The sequence below is a fragment of the Aythya ferina genome (assembly GCF_964211825.1).
Source record: "Aythya ferina genome assembly, chromosome: 13".
Taxonomy (NCBI): Eukaryota; Metazoa; Chordata; class Aves; order Anseriformes; family Anatidae; genus Aythya; species Aythya ferina.
Genome location: NC_140311.1, coordinates 6,541,142 through 6,558,381, shown reverse-complemented (window position 1 = coordinate 6,558,381; position 17,240 = coordinate 6,541,142). Strand labels below are relative to the sequence as shown.

At 44.8% G+C, this 17,240-nt stretch overlaps 1 protein-coding gene across 5 annotated transcripts in view; it reads right to left on the bottom strand.

Moving 5' to 3' along the window:
* MCF2 (MCF.2 cell line derived transforming sequence) overlaps positions 1-17,240 on the bottom strand; it is a 57,971-nt gene that overhangs the window by 32,601 nt on the left and 8,130 nt on the right. For 4 of the 5 annotated variants that reach the window (XM_084534221.1, XM_084534218.1, XM_084534220.1 and 1 more), the window contains exons 2-6: positions 13,660-13,728; positions 12,985-13,099; positions 8,390-8,480; positions 1,226-1,345; positions 40-156 (exon numbers count right to left, since the gene is read on the bottom strand). In XM_084534221.1, coding sequence (XP_084390347.1) covers positions 40-156; positions 1,226-1,345; positions 8,390-8,480; positions 12,985-13,099; positions 13,660-13,728 — 512 coding nt within the window. Of the gene's footprint in view, positions 1-39; positions 157-1,225; positions 1,346-6,082; positions 6,174-8,389; positions 8,481-12,984; positions 13,100-13,659; positions 13,729-17,240 lie in introns of those variants that run through there. The other variant, XM_084534222.1, reaches the window with a different exon arrangement.

The window sequence follows — 17,240 nt, the reverse complement described above, 5'->3', positions numbered from 1 at the left end:
CCAATGCCCAAGCGCCCAGTCCTGAGCCCCGGTACGTACAGTCCTGAAGATGACCCACTCGCTGTGGCAGTATTCCAGGGTGCCTCCGAACTCCGGGGTCAGCTGCTGTTCATCAATGTATGTCAGCAGATCACTAACTGAGCTCAGCATAACCACCTACAAACAAAGCAACATCATGAGCTGGCTGATCACTTCCACCTAGGCAATATACAAAGCAAGCTTAGAAATATTTGATGTATCTACAAATTGGGTTTGCTCTATATATTGTTCTACAGCATGGCTTTCTTCTTATGCTTATGGTTTAACGCAGCTTTTATTTTACACACGTGACCATTTTTGTAAGCAAACCCTGATCTCCCAGGTGCTTTCTTCCTTAAATGAAAAGTACAGTGAGATGCTGCAGTACCTAACTGCCCATCAGAGCTGAAAGCAGAAGAAATACAGTTTTTTCCAAGAGATAACCAGTAATCTGGAAAAATACACAGATATTACTACATCACAAAGCACTGGCCAACTTCACCTAAAAACACAGTTTTTAATATGAGTTTCTGTGTCTTATTCTTTCTTGTGATAAGTCATGAATTTCCAAAACTGTGGAAGTGACAATCACTCTAGATTGAAAAATGCAGTTTGTAAAAATTGTATTATTTCCTAAAGGAAAACATTTGTTTGTTTTTTGGGTTTGTAATTGTGTTAGCCTTACATTCCATAAAAGTACTTTTCTTCCCTAAGTTATTCTTACTATGTCTATTAAACGAGGTGGCTTTAGAAGTCTTGGAAACTTTGACTTCAGAACATGAAACCATTTCAGTTGCTATTTTAGAAACAAATAGCAACACAAAGTTGGTATGGTGTTTACACTGCGATGAAAATGATGGTTACGGGTGGAATTCATAGCAAAAGCTTCTCTGGATGTGTGTCTTGATGTTTCAGACAACAAAAAAAAATCCTGAGCCTGGCTTTATCTTTTATGGAGGCATGCACCCTCTTTGAGGGGTGAGGATGGGCTGGTGAGCCCACCACCTACTACTACCACTGACATGCTCTGCAGTGAATAAACCGAGCACAAGTAAGCACAAAAACACTACAGGAGACATTTGGTAGTAGTAGGCACTACTGGCAGAGATGCTCCAGGTACTCTTCAAGTCAGTGCCTGCAGAGCTGGCCCAAGGCACAAAGGCAGCCACCAATCACACACAGGCAAAATGCCTCTGCACACTCATACCGGTAACTTGAGCAGAAAATCCTCCTGACTAAACCGAAATCCAATGTCAGTGAAGGTGCGCTGGAAAAACCCCGTGGGACGAAGAACCATCACTAAGTGCAGGTTCCCTGGGAACGACGCCTGCAAGAAAACAGAGATGACATTCAACCTGGGCATTCAACACATCCAGTAACTGCTTTCAAACACCTTTAAAAGATGAAAAATTATTCACAACTTAGGATTCTTTTTTTCTGTTAGCCCCTGACAGCCTTTTCTGATTCTTGTCTATGCTAGGTTGGACTATGTGTTTCCTAAGGCAGGTGTAACATGACATCTACTGATGCTGGGCCAGCTCAAGAGCTTGCCTTCTGGGCTGCAATCCCACTGCATATCAGCAATTCTCCTGCAGGCTCACAGCTATGTATTTTCCAAATGAGAGGGAGACACTGTAAGTGGTTTAGAGATACAGGATTTCACTGCAGGAGGACTATGCAGTCCCACTTCCCTTTGGAACAAGCAGTTGATCAGCCATGCACCTTGAAGGGCTGCTGATAATACACTCCAAAACTACATATTGCAGTGAGCATTATAACTTAGGGAGTGAAATTATGACTTAGAAGAGAACAGAGGTCTGAAATTTCAAGGGAAATGACAGACAAATTGGGAATGCAAAATTTATTTCCAACCTCAATAATCACCCCATAGCTGCACCAAGCATACCCTGCTTGTCCCTGCTCATTATCGGGCACCATTTCATTTGTGGTAAAATTTCGGAATTTCCTGTCTATGTTGCTAGCAACATTTTCAAGCATATGGTTGGCAGGTGCTTTTTTAAATAGATCTGTGAAAAGGGTGCTTGAGAATGAAAAAGAATTTTTAAGAAACTAGGAGTCACATCATTAAATAATGGATAAGCACATGATGCGAAGAGCTGAGTTAATTAAGATGTACAATTTTCTCTGAGATCCAGCCAGGCCAGGTTAGATTTCTCAATATGTTCCTCCTCATTTATTTTTTCATTCAAACCTACTTAAGAGCACTAAAGCTGTTAGATCCTCACATATTAAGGTGCAAATGTAACCCATTGGGCACTAAATGATATCAGAGTTCTCATCCTGTATGTTCATATGAAAAGTTTTCCTTGAGCAGATAAACAGCTAAATCTCATGAAAGGGCACTCTGTAAGCCCCCACACACACTGCACAAGTGCAACGTGTGCATGCCAAGAGCAAGACCATATAGGCAATTCCCCATCTCCTGCTCTCCAACTGCAACTACACACCAGATGCAATAGCAGTGCCTACACCATGGGCAAGAGTACTGCACATATTTAGGTATTTCGCACTGCAGGACACTTAATCTATGCCTTCAAAACAAGGGTTGTTACCATAAACATGCACTAGTGTGTTCAAAAAAGCCATGATTTACAGTTGAGATCTGCTATCCATGAACTGCACTATAACTCACGCACTACGTTTTCTTTTGTAGGAAAGGTCAGGTTGTGGATTGCTCACAACTCTACTTAGAAACAGTGACTTTTAGGATCAAATAAGCCACTTAGATTCATTACATTGATCTGCAGCTATTTTGAGTAGGAGCAGAAAAACTATAAATGAATGAATGTGAATGAAGCACCAAATTATTACCCTTTGGAACTCAATGAGAACTGTGCCAGGGACAAAGACTTGGCATTAGAATGAAGAGTAAAGCATTAAATACCGGAGAAGTTTGTGCTGGCTCCAGGCCCTGGGTGCTGTACCCCTGCCACACAGCACTCGGCGAGCACACAGCGTTTCTGAAATGGCTGCCAGCCCCCCCAAGCAGTGATGGTTGCAGCACAGGAAAGCCGAGCAACCTGTGCTCACCCCTGTCAAGCCTGCAGATGGCCTGAGATCTCAACGTGGTCTGCCCGTTGCAGCTGGGAGACAGGTCTCGTCTAAGGAAGTGTGGCTGAGAGGCTGCAGGAGATGCAGGTTCGGCTCCCTGCGTCAGTGCCTATTTCCTTACCTCTGAAAGGAGGATCAGCTCTGCTGCAAGACCACCACAGACAGGCCCCACTAGAGGACACAGCTCTGTCTGAGGAGGGCCACACCTCTGAGACCCTGCTCAGCCTGGGATTTTTAAACTTGAGCTTCCCATATAACTGGGGAGAAAATCATCCCCAGGGTACTGGATATCCCTTGGATATGTCCAAGGACCTGGAGTGGTTCCTCACATTGAGATTGAGAAAAATCTCTATATGGGATGCAGAAAAACTTCACTGAGGAAAGCACCACCAGAAATGGCACAGCCTTGTAAACGTTTTGAATGGACTGAAAATTTACAGCATGAATATTTCACTGGAAAGTTTTGGCAAGCTCAACACTTATCCTCCAGCGCGTCCCTGAGAAGCTGGCTGCCTCTCCCACCCCACTGCGCTGGCTGCCCGCTGGACCCAGTAAATGCTGCTATTGCTCTGTCCAGGTCTGTGGCTGGTCTGGCTGGTCCTTGACACTCTTCTCGCTCCAGCACACCCCCTGGCACAAGGAAGTCCCAAGGAAGAGGCTTGTCAACCTGTGTTTGTGGCAACAACATCCCTGCAGAACTGCAAGGATATCGTGGCATTCCTTCCCTTCTGCCCTCGAGTCCCCATTTTCTGCATTTTACAGCCTGGTGATTTCCCAACAGGCATTCCTCTCCAGACAGGACAAGAGCAGTAGCCACCAACAAGATTTCAAAGATATCACCAAGGAGCCACCAGGAGCTGCAAATCCTGAAAGAGCGGACATTTCTGTTCCATGACAGGCCCTGACATTAATTGTCCAAACTGATTTGAGCCAAAGCCTTGTGAGGCCAGCAGTCTTACAGTGCTTTAAAGGAGCCTGGAGGATGTACTTTTAGGTCCTTCTGTATGGTCATCAGTCCCTTATAGGTGACTCCAGTGGTGAAGTCTCGCAGAGTCTGAGGACAGTCACTGTTTCTAGCTCAGGAACACAAAAGAGCGTTCAGGTCTCTGAACTTTAGGCTCCTAGCTTATTGAAAAAAAACTGTCAGGAGTATCTCTGAGAAGAAAAACCAGCCACAGATGCATCCTCCCTTGGCCTCATCTCCTTATCCCCCAGGAGGACCAGTCCCCTTCAGCCCTGCTTGGCACTTCATGCAGAGATGGGCCTGCCAAAACTATAGTACAACAGGCATAGGGCATTAAACACCCTTCTGAGAGCAAAGGTGCCTTTGGACGCCTTTGGCTTCATGACTGCAGGATGCCAGCATGCTGTGTGCAACATACGAGAAAGGCCCATAACCTGACACTCACGTACTTCTGTCGTCTCCGCTACAGGGGCAAATTCTGCTCCAACATGATTTTATGACCCATGCATGCACAGCTGTACCCCTTTTGCTGCTTGATATGCTTTACCTCAGAGGTAGCTGCGTTTCCAGGACAGGTTACTTGATTTCCATTTAGTTTAGAAAGCACTCGGGGAATTTTTAGCTGATCTTATACCTCTAAGTCCTGACCTTGATTTCATAAGTAGCTAAAAAACAAGAAATACAGCTTTGAAAATCATACCTAATGTATTTCCAGCATGGAAAAAACAAATGAGCAAAAATATAATCTTGCTGAAAGACAGCTAGCAATTAACCCATGTCCTGTGCCTTCTTGCAGACTTAAGAGAAAGGATGAAAATTAAAAATATGGATAGACAGACCAGTAATGCCCTGGATAACATTCCTGAAGGGACTATATATTTTTAATCACTACTACAATTCCAGTTCATCTAAGGAATGAAGTCTAGAGCAGTTACCTGCAAACTGAGCTCTAATAATACTAAAGTTAATGCTGGGGTGAGGAAGAAAAAAAAAAAAAAAAAAAACAAAAACTTTCCCCATAACATACTGCAGAAAGCAGACAGAAGGGTCCTTAACCTTGCATTGTTTCATCTTATTTTTTATAATGCTATAAAGAATCTCGTGCATAATAAACTACCTAAGAGAACCCTCTAAACCTTTTGCCCTCTGGCATTCCTCTGCAGCATATTAGGGAAGACAAAAAACTATCGGCACGATTCCACTAAATCAGGCACTTGGCAACATTTCACTGCTATTAATTCACTGACCAAAGAATGTGTTCAGAAAAATTCCTCCTGTTCTGAGGATGCAGATGTGCGTGCCTTAAGGCCCCAGTTCAGCAACTTGTTTAAATGCATGCTCAACTACAACCACACCGATAGCCCTGCTACAATCAAGGCAGACAACTGGGCTAAGGCAGCACAAGAAAGGGCATACCCTGACAGCATCGTAGTTGTTAACTCCCTAGTGAATATCTCATCTCAACATAGCCAATGTGATTTTTCCTAATTTTAGGCATTCGTTTTGCAGAGAATATTCTTTGCAGTTCCCAGGGCTACGTGTGAGGCTGGAAATCAATAGGCCTAACGAAAAAAGTAGCATCTGTAAGTTCGGTCCCGAGCAACGGAAATTGACGCCGGTGGTCCTTCCAGGGATGCTCAAGTCCACGCATTTCTCCTGCCCCTCGCGGGAAACACCAACACAACAAAACGCCAGGTACACCTCATCCGAGCTCTACCCTCCCGGAGAGCCAGAAGGAAAACCCCACCGCCTTCAGCCGCCTCGATTGCAGCGGGCTGCAGAATTAACCCCCAAAGCTGCCGGTGCGAGCAGGGAGGGCCTCGGGCTGCGCAGTGCTCCTTTTGCAGAGCGGGCAGACCCCTCTCCGCGGCAGCCCTGCGGGATCGCGGGGCACCCAGCCCGGAGCCCGAGGCTCCCCCGGAGGCTCCCCCGGAGGCTCCCCTCTCCCCAGCCAGCCGCCCTGCGGCGGGGCCGTCCCCGGCTCCCCTCTTTTTCCTTGCCGCAGCGCAGCGCCGGGCGGAGCCTTACCGCAGTCCTGCGGGCTCTCCGCACGCCCCGCGCGGGGCTCGCCTCGGCCATGGCCCCGGGCCCGCGGCGGAGCAGCGGCTGCAGCGGGCGGGATGCCCCGGGCAGAGCTGCGGAGGCTCCCTCCCGGCGCTCCCGCAGCCCCCGGCTGGCAGCCCCGCTCCGCGCCGCTCCGCTCCCCAGCGCCGGCTTCGGTTTAAGGTGGAATGCCCAAAATCAGCCGCTCTGCGGGGCCGGCTCCTTTCTGCCAGGGCTGAGCCTGAGCACTGAGTCTACAGCTAGTCGCTTTTTTTTTTTTTTTTTTTTTTTTCTCTCCCTCCCCCCCTTTTTTTTTTCCCCTACTGGGATCTGAAATGTGCATGCAAAAGTTGTTCTGTATTTTGCGTGCGAAGGAAAAGCCCATGGCAAAAGCCGAGGCTTGACCCTGGCACTGGGGTCTCGCTTGCCAAAGCCAACAGGACAAGCAGGAGCCTGTTTTGCCCACGTTGTTAGCATAGCTCTGAGAGGGAACAGCAACATACACAAGGAGTTAAACAAAAATCTGTGTTCTGATCTAAAAAAAAAAAAAAAAAGAAAAGAAAAATCTGGATCAGATGCACGACTGCAGAGCTGCAATTGCATTTTCTTACACTGAAAAAATAGGGCACTGTATTCCAAATGCAGCACATTTGCACTTCTCTATTCTAAATTTGTACAAAGATCAGGAAAAAAAATATTTTTCTATTGCAGGATGGGCTATGATTTATGACTGAAAATAAATCAAGATCTAAACTTTTGTGTTATAAAGGCAAGTCTAGCAAAAGACCTCCTGCAGACAAGGACAGCCTTCTAGGGCTGGACCCTCTATGTTTTAAGGCAAGATTCCCAAGTCTTAAGATTTAGCAAGCACAGATTTCCTGCTTCTCATTCCCCTTTGTACAGAGCTCCTCCACATTATTTACACGGACAGCCCTGATACTACAAAGTCACTTCCCTGTGTGGACACAGGTACACAAACAGGGTGTGTGCTCAAAGGTCACACAATTATTATATTTTCTTATTAAACACAGAAGGAATGACATTTCTGTAGAAGCTACAAATTAGGACAGACAGGATTTTTTCATATTTGAAACTTCCAAACTATGCAAAGCACCTACATCATCCTTAAAGGAAGCTCTTAGTACTAGCACTGGTTCAAGCACTGGCAGCAGAACTGAATTTTGATGATCCCTTTAAAGAATTCCTTTTCAAATGCTGCTGTTTCTCTACTGGTTACCATACGTGGAAATTCACTTTGTAAAGTTGAGGGGAAAAAAATCAGTGCCCCAAATATTGACAGCAGTATTTTATGCACCCTGCAAAAAGGCAATGGGTAATACTCTCTTCCTTCCACTGGATGCCTATGAGCATTGCCTATGGCAAAATGTCATTAAAGCTCAAATATCTTTAATGCCAAGTTCAGCCGGACCAATACCAAATTCTTAAATTAGGAGGAGATCTAACTTTACTAGATCTAACCAGAATCAGGTAAGAGCCCTCTTTCTCAGTACATATTGTTGACTTAATTCTCTGTCAGATGGATCAATGCATGTAACTGTTCGATAGTTACAGGAAGAAACAAAGGCAATAACAATACACCCATAAAATTGTCATCAACTTACCTACATGGCATGGTCCAGGTGGAAAAGCATTTATCAGTTCCTATATATTTGTGCACCCATAACAGTGACTTTCCTACACATGCATACACTACTGTAATACCACGCTGTATTTTCTGAAGACACAATGCAGTGTTGAGCTGTAAAAACCTTACTTTTGAGTTATGCTCAGACTGTAATGATGGATAGTACATAAACACTTGTAAAAGATATTTAAAAATATGAATGCATACATACATTTCAAGACAGATTTTTTTTTTCCACCCATGCCCACAAACAAATGATTGTGAAGCCTGTTTTAAGAATCTAACACTTTCAGTCACCGACAATTAGGTAAAATATAGTCACACTAATAAACAGTGTCTAGAAAGGACATATATGAAGCCAAATTCTCCACCCATCAAAATGGCACAAAGCACATTTGGACCGCTAAGAGGAAGTACAAAAACAAGCAAATGAATCAGTTAATGCTCAAACAGCCCATTTACGCATTCAAATGAAGCACAGAGCCACAACTGAATTAATTTGAGGGCCATAAAGCAGAATACTACCTAGAGACAAAGCATGAGCATCATTGTTCCTGATTCCTGATGTTTTCTGTGATATGTAAGTGATATGTAATGGGAACGATGACTTAGTACACTAAAAGAAACTATCATTAAAGAGGACTTACTGCTATTTTTTGGAGAGTCATTTTGACAGATGTCCATGTGTCCAATCTTCTATCCAGGATTAGGATAAATTTGGTGTCAGGCTCATGTTGACTATGAAATAAGAAAACACCAAGCAGCCAGATAACATTTTGAGGGAATGTGACTCTGTTCCCTGCCCTTCCTCCCCTCCACCCCCATCCCAAATAACAAAAAAAAAAAAAAAAAAAAAAAAAAAAGCCCTTTTTGACATTTCTGCAGTTGTCAAATCCATTCAAAAATATTTCCTAGACCAGACTCCAGCGAGAAATTTGGGAAGCCCAGGGCTAAGCATCACCTCTGACACGGACAACACTATTGGCACTCCGGTGGGAGCCACAGGAGACAGTGCCAGGTGATCAGCCCAGGTTACACGTCCCTGCCCTCACTGCTGAGCTCCTCCCTCTGAGGGAGCTTGCTACCCACCTGCCTGGGTTACAGCAACCAAGCGAAGCCCCCTGGTTTGTTTTGGCACAAGGCAGCACAGGCAACAGCAGCCCCGGGGAAGGGCTGTGCCAGGCTGGATAGAGACAGGGAGCTGACGGTCAAACAGCCCTTTGGGGTGTCGCTGGCACTCACTGAGCCCTGGTTCATTTTGCAAGTGCAGGCTTCGTGACACCCTTTTTGACACCCAAATTCTCCAAGTCGATTTGAAATCCCCAGTCTTGCTAATCAAGTAAGCGAGCAGCCCAGGGGATCTGCATCCTGTCAGGTTACCTAATGCACAGGAGTCAATAACTCAAATACACCCTGCCTCTAACTCAAACAGGCCCTCATCAGGCTATCTGGTTACAACTCCAACAGCAGACACACAAAGGACAGCCAGAGCTGCAAACCAGAGTTGTGTTGTACGCAGGTAAAGGTACACCACCTTGTAACCAAGCCCTCTGATGGGAGTGTATTTACAGGATGCTTAGGCCATATTTACAATATTTATTTGGCAGATGCTGGAACAGGATAGCTGTGTCCCGTGCCACCCCACTGGGGCACCACAGTGTCGCAGAGAAGCTCCGGTACCTGTGCTCATCCTGAGAGCTGTGCTGGCTGCTGGCACCGGGCATGACCCCACGCGAGCAGCCTGCCACAAGCACTGGCTTCAGCAGCCCTGGAGTTTGGCAAGTGCAAACACGAGGGATTACTCACAAGTATCACATGGCAGACAATACTTGGCAACTCCAATGAAGAGAAAAGACACTTAAAGCCAGTGCAGGAGTATTCATTCAGTGCACATCTTACTACTCTAGCCACACCTTTTACAAATACATTTGAAAAAAATTAGCTGTGGTGCTGACAGCAACAATGAAAAAAATCCTTTTTGGCCCACAACAGCAATTAGATGAAATACAAAGAGGCATCCAGCTCCCAACCTGTCCTACAAATATACCTTATGGATCTGTAATGCCATACTCAAAGAGCAAAGGTTTCATGCCTATTTATGTATTGTCATTGAGGCATACCAGAAAAGAGCAAAGAAAATGAAATCTGTTTTACACATGGGTCATAAACAAAACTTCTGAATATAATAAAGTCTGAGGTGAATTTATGCATTGTCATCTGGAATTGGGCACAACTTTTCAGCCAAAGCCTTTTTTAGTCAAAATAGTCTCAGCAGCATTAGAAGACTCTGCACATTTATGTCAGCTCTGTGACTTGCCAGCAAACCCCCACCAAGAATTTAACAACAGTGGTGCTGGGAGGGGGTCAAAATGATCTTTTTATATGAGGATCATTTTGATAATGAGGATAAAACTGGTTGTTTTTTCAACATACCCTAAAACTTTACAAGGTAGGTCTCTGTCCAAGGAGAATTAAGTTCCCAACTCCTCATGATATTACACAACAGGCTGCAATTGAGTAAAATACAGCATTTACACACTGCTGTCATTATAATAAATCCCAAAGAAAAACCCAGAACCCAAGCAATTTAGAGAAAGCAGCCAGATCGTAAAGCATTATCAGTTTGTAAGAGTATGCCTAAGTACGTTATTTACTCAGGACAAGGTTACATTCAGAGAGTAGCCTCTCAGCAAGTAAATTTAACTTTATTGGTTTCATTACAGTCACAAAAAAAGAAAGTTTCAAGCTGTACAAAACCCTTGAAATCTACTATGGGAAATTTTTAATTTATGTTGGGGGAAGTGGAACTAGTCTATGACTACTTGTAATTAGGCCTTGTAGGTTTATCAGATTTCCAGTCCCGCAATGTACCTTTCAGACCGACAATAAAAATAAATCAATGTGTTCTCACAATTGCTTGCAAGGGGCAAGTTCATTTGCGTCTGGCAGCAGAAAGATGGAGACAGATCACTGGATCAAGACTTAGTTCTCTCCAGGTGCTTTTTTCCTTACCCCTAATTTTGTACATGTTGCAGGACTCACCAGACTAAAAATAAAGACTTGTGATGTTTTGCAGGAGGACTTGAAATCGGATCCCTGACTCTGCAGCTGTGAGCTTTTTCACAGGGCCGGGAGGCTGCTGGTGAGATCTGAGTATTCCCCAGCACTCTGAATTATCGCTGTTTCACTACTTCGTGTCACCAGCCAGGGCTGTAAATCACTTTACTCCAATGTGATTATGTGAAATAGGCAAAGTTTGTCTAAATACCTAAAAAACTGTAGAGTTGAGATCCCCGTCAGGGTCTCCTTTCTGCAAAGATCAGGATCTGCCACTCTCCTGTACTTCTCCTTCCAGCATGCCACCCTGCAGTGCTATTCAACAAAGCCCACCTGAGTGCCAGTGGGCAGCCCCGTGGCACGCAGCCCACCACGAGCATTTTGACTGGGGTGCACGGGTCACTGAATATGGGGACACCCTACTTATTTTTCTGTGCAGCTCTTCCACACAACCCCGTCCTGCAGTATGGTTCTCAGGAATCCCAAATTAAAATTAGCTTGACTACAAGACTCATCTTCCACCTGGCTCTATCATTAACGTGCTCACCTTGCTGAGTGAATAGCTTACAGCAGCCATCTGCTTTACCTACAGTCGTCTCCAGAAGAAAAGGACTTTGGGAAATTCAGGTCCCCATAACACTATAGGCCTAGCGTTCCATGTGATTCCCTCAAACCAGTTTCAGCAGGACAACTCACAGTCCTTGCTACTGATTGCATAGGAAAGGCAGCGTGTGTGTGGTTTTGATAAACGTATGCCTGTCCATAGGTATGCAGCAGGGAGGTGTCAGTGCATCTACAGCTGACTGACATGCACATCAAGTATCTCCCTTCTTTAGGGAACTTCTGGCCCAAAACCTGAGCCCCAGTGCCACGCTGTGATGCTGCTGAGGGACATGTACCCAAGGTAGCAGAGCTGACACGTGCCTTGTAGCCCTTTCAACATCACTGCTGTGATGCTTCTCCTTGCTCCCTGACACCACTGCCTTTCAGACTCCAAAGTGTTAAAATGCACATATTGTTCAGACGGTCGGGCATCGGAGCAGGCTGCTATGGTGTTCGGAAGACCACAGAAGCATGATTAAAGTGGTTTTGCAAATAACATGCTGAGCATGTTTGAATCACCAGCAAGCTTGCAGCTCTCATTAGTTTCTTGATTGAGTTTGACCTATTACAGGGACAGCAAGACTGCTAATCATGCTAATGCTGGGCTGTTTACAGTCACATGGAATAAAAAGCCCTGAAGAAACCAAGCAGAGCTGAGAAGCACGCACACATGGACATGGGCAACCTGCACAGCAAGAAGGTGAGCTGCTGCCAAAGTGTGTGGAGGGGAGAGCCCCCTCTGGCCTGTGCCCACCACCACGTGCACGCAAGCCACGAGCTTGACCCAGGAGCCTACAGAATTTCACAGTTGGTCAAAAGAGAGGATGGAGGAACTGGGGGCCCTTTTTATTCCTGCAGAGGTGGCAAAACATAGTGCTTCTTCCAAAGCAGCTGCTGATGGAAAGCTCCCATCTAGCTGCTGTTAACCTGCTCTCCCTGAAAGAATAAATTTGCCAAAACAGGCATTATTCAATGAAATTACACATGCCAGGTAACTGAGTCACCAGTCTCAGCAGCAAGAAATGGGAGGGCCATTAATCTAAGTACACAGCCCTGCATGTGGTACAGACAGATTGCCAGCTGCTTAACCCTGAGATACAGGAGCATAATGGAGCTGCAGCACGCTGCTGAGCGATCGTGTATAATTGGGACCCCAAATGGTTTTGTTCCTGTAATTATTCTCTTCCTCTGGTTACATTTCTCTTTTTCCACAGTAATGACTCTCTATTTGTAGACGTCAAAATATTACTCTGCAGAGACCTGGTGTATTTAAGTGATGACACATGTCAAAGCTTAGGGAAAGCTTGCTGCTAATTAGAAACTTAATAAACTGAATTTATGATACATGCAGGCTGACAAGTAATAGGGATGATGTCCATTTTGACTCTGCAGATACCGACACATTAAATATCACACTTGGACACTTCAAGAACTTGCAATTAATTGCTTGTTTTTTCCCTTGCTCTGGGAGCTGAAGACATCCCTTGCCCTCACGTGTGGTGTTGCACTGAAGATCCCATGCCCGACCCTGGTCAGACCGACACTGCGCATCACAGGTGAGAGCTGGAAGGGAGCCACATACCTTGGGACTGACGTGAGGTACGTTAAGACTTTAGTTACAGTCTCCTCGGGCACATCGTTGAACCGAGAGTTGTCGGGGAAGGTGATAATCCAAGCCTTATCCTTCCCTCGGCCACCTGGAATGAAGACAAGAACGCTTCCTTGGATGTGTTTTCTAGGAGGGCAGCACCAACACCCAGGTGCATAATTCAGGTCAAAAACCACCCCAAACCCATTAGCCTGTCCTTTTTACAGAGGCTTTTTATACCACCAGAAAAGCCAAAATAGGTCAGATTCTGGCACTGATTTCAAGCACAACACACATACACAGGTGGCAGAAGCAAAACTACCAAGTAGCAGATATTTCCTTTATTTACTGAGCATACTTTACATGAGAAAGAAAAGAAGTCCCAAGGAAAATCCAAACAATCTATTCTTGAACTTACACATTTCATTGCAAAGTGATTGTTAATGCGTTGAGTGTTTTGAAGGTAAGAATATTTTACAGCATGTCTTGAGAGAGAAATTTAATATGCTCTTTCAAACCACCCCAATGTTTTATTAACAACATTTCTAGTGGCAATGGAGACTACTTGATGGATAACATCCCGTATGGAGTATCATTTTGCCAAACGGTTCATCTGGAGTATTTAATTACCACATAGAGAGAGAACATGGAAAAGTTCATCGTACACACCAGAAAGGAAAGCAAACTGTTTCATCAAATCATCACTGATGTCCTTTGCACAGATGGGTATTGCAGTTTCTGGAAAAAAAAAATAAATAAAGCAGCAGTCAAAAAGGAAGCAAAACTCCAAAGCAAACACATTTAGCAATGTGTCAACTCAAAGGCGGGACTCAAACCCAGTGCACCTTCCCTGAACTATCTGTGAAAGCTAGTAACAAAGAACATATAGAATCAATAGCAACACCGGAGAGCTAACAGGGCAAATGCCCTAAGTCATTAGTAAATGTGTTCTATCAGGTGTACTCAGGGAGAACTCCTGGGGAGCGGGAGTCTTCTCCCCTCACCAGTGTATTTCTAATATAACTTTTATGTTTTGCAGTTAGAAATTTTGCCCCCATTTTGCAAACTCCTTCAGTGCTTTCCAGCCTTGGCAGTATAATGGGCTGAGGTTTCTGCTGGGAACAGCAACAGCCAGGACTGCTGCACTGCGAACAAATTTGGGGTTTCATATTGTCTTTAATTCTGAGTAAATAAGCTTCCGAAATCAGCCCGGCTGTTTTCAGCTGGCTTGGGGCCACACACACTGGAAAGGAAAGGCTGTTGTTCTTATGCTCGCAATTAGATTTCTTTTTAATTAAATAATGGGAGGGGTTGTTTTAATACCATATTTAGCACGCTGTTACCATTTCAGTGGCAATGATGCACATCAGAACAATATATATAATTTTACCTTTCACTGGGAAAAGCAAACATAAAGCAGACTCACTGAACACAATGGGAGCCTATAGCTGGTGGACATCATTCTAGATTATCTATAAATGGAAAGATAGCTAAAAATTAAACATCCTTGTTCCTGCAAATAGATGTTTTGAAACACATCTATACAGATTAAGGTCATTTTGCTTTCTGATAATTACATTTTAAACACTGATTGTTTTACGGAGTCAGTCCTAGGGAGCAATCTGTTGGCTGTTCTAAATCAGACAGGACAATTCTTCAGAACACTTCACCATAATCAATATTTATTCTATTTTACTTTTTCCCAAAAGCTTTCTGGTCACTTGTACTTTATCTAAGGATTTTTCAAGTGTTTTGTTAGCCGCACCATGACAGCCCTGAGTGCACAGTACTCTGCCTTCTGCCATCCACGCCAGCCACCTGCTGCTCTCCTTTTATGTGTGCATTGTTATTTCTTCTCTTGTAGATAAAAATATTATTTTTGTTCATTAAGGGCTGGCATTCGCAGCAACGTTCTTGATTTTAACAGGCCTCAGAACTGGTAAGGAAGAAGTTTGTTCTGCAAGGATACTTCAAATAGCTCTCCCTTAAATAACTGCCTCACCTAACTGGAGGACAAACAGGGGTGATCACTTTCTTCTCTATTTGTTAATTTGTTTTCCATGTCAAAACTTTCTAACTGATAAAAATCACATGAATAAGTTAATAAGCTCCAACACATGGAATATATAATAATAAACATTTCAGTCTTTGAAAACAGAAGACAAAAGCCCCAAGGCTGTGCACACACATTTGTCTTCACAACATCAAGGAGGAGTGGGGTTGTTCAGCAGCAACGTGGACGTTTCCAGCTCAGTAAAGCCTTTCCCTAAAGCCAGCTCACCCCTGCGGCCCAGACCTCATGTTTGCTTTCCTGAAGATGCAGCCATGGGGAAGCCGGGCAAAGTTTTGCTGGCAATATAATGCCCTCGCATGACTCGCATGCACAACAGTAAAACCAAAGACAGTTTGAAGTTTACAGTAATGCCACTTTTGTCTGCTGTTCTGTAGTGATATGGAAGGAAAATGCCGGCTTATTAATAGGTGTCCAGTAAACAAGTTGAAAAAAGGAGGTTAATGCACAGACCATTTTTGGTTTTGACGTGCAAAGCATCATAGGACAGGGGCTGTACCATGCTCAGGAGTGACCACTTTGAGCATCGGGGTTTCCAGCAAGGACTTCGCTCCCAAACATTCTTTGTCCACAGAAGGCTTCGTTCTTGACTTCAGCATGGAGGTGGAAACCCAGATTCCTACAGCATCCTCACAAATCTGAGTTCCTTGACCACATTTTTGGAAGGGGGCACTCAGCACGTTCAGAGAAATCAGGTCCTTCCGGGCAGTCTCAAGTTGAGCACCCAAAATAACCCATTTGAGGAAGAACTGGGCGGGAGAACTTTGCTTCAGGCAGCAAAGGCTCGGGGAGCATTTCCCTGACAAACCCTCCCCATCTCCTGCGGGCACGAGGCTTCAACGCAGGCCAGAGGAGCAGGAGCACTGCCCTTTGGTAAGGTCAGAGCACAGCAGGCTGATTGTATTCTCACTGGAACCTCTCCTGGGCCAATTCATCCCTGTGCTTGGTCTGCATTTGTCATCAAATCCAGCTTCCTGGACAAACATTAAGGAAAAGCAAGCGCTGGCATCGGGTTCGCAAGCACGTTGCTGTGCCTACAACACATCAATTGGATGTTACCATCCTATACAAAAGAGCGACCTTTGTCATCAAATATTCATCCCTGGAAAAAGAGCGGTGAAAGGCAACAAAGGGCAACAAAGATATCTGCCTCTCAAACAAGGCTTCAGTTGATGTTCGTTAGCAAACTGCTGATTTCTTAATTGACAGACCCTCTTGGGACAGTATGGACAAGACCACAGGGTACTGCCTAGCACTGGCTATGAACAGCTCAGCCAGCCCACACGAGGTGGAAGATGTCAAGGTTTCATGCAAGTCCACTTGTTTCTCTTAAAAAGAGGCTTTGTGTCCACCAGTTAGTGCAGGACAGAGCAGTGCCGTTAGCAAATCATGCCTGAACCCCTCGCATTACTGTACCCCAGAGCACTTCACAAACTACACCTGCACAGCTGGTGTGACCTCGGCTTTTAGGGTCTTACTGAAAACAAACAGCTCCTGGGTGATAAATGGCCATAACAGTGTAATAGCATTTTTTTATATAGGCTCTAAGGTGGGTGTTTATAAAACGCTGCTGCAACTACTACGTTCAGAGGCACATAACTGAAAGGTCCTACTCTGCAGAGCAGACTGTCACCATGACACGGAGTTTCAGAGGATGGGTGAAGCCAAGCAGGACAAGGGGGAAATGCAGAGCTCTCTGCCCTTTGGAGGAAAACTCATGTGGGCTATGCAGGGAACCTGCTGGCTCTATCCTGTCCCCATCACTTGGTTTACGCTGACCAGGATATTTTGCTGGATCCTCTCCATAGCACAGCACCTCACAGCCAGCACACAGACTGCAGGTGTAAGGCTAATGCTTATTCTTAGAGGTCTTCCCTTTCGAGGTGATTTGAGCACAGAGGCATGCTTGCATATAGTAGAAGTCTGCAGTGAGGTTCAGAGAGAGGGTGGCTATCGTCTGAGTCCAAGTTCACTCACAAAACACAGCAGCCAAGAGACTCAATTAAACTCTGAAGTGCTTTGCTCTCTGGCAACTTGTTTTCTTTTCTATTCTAAACTTTGCAGGCTCACTGCATCTGCTAACAGCAGCTGTGCAACACATCTGCCAAGTTGATGTAATAGTGCCTTACATTTTACAACACCGGCCAAACACTGTTTGCAACTATAAAATACACTTGGA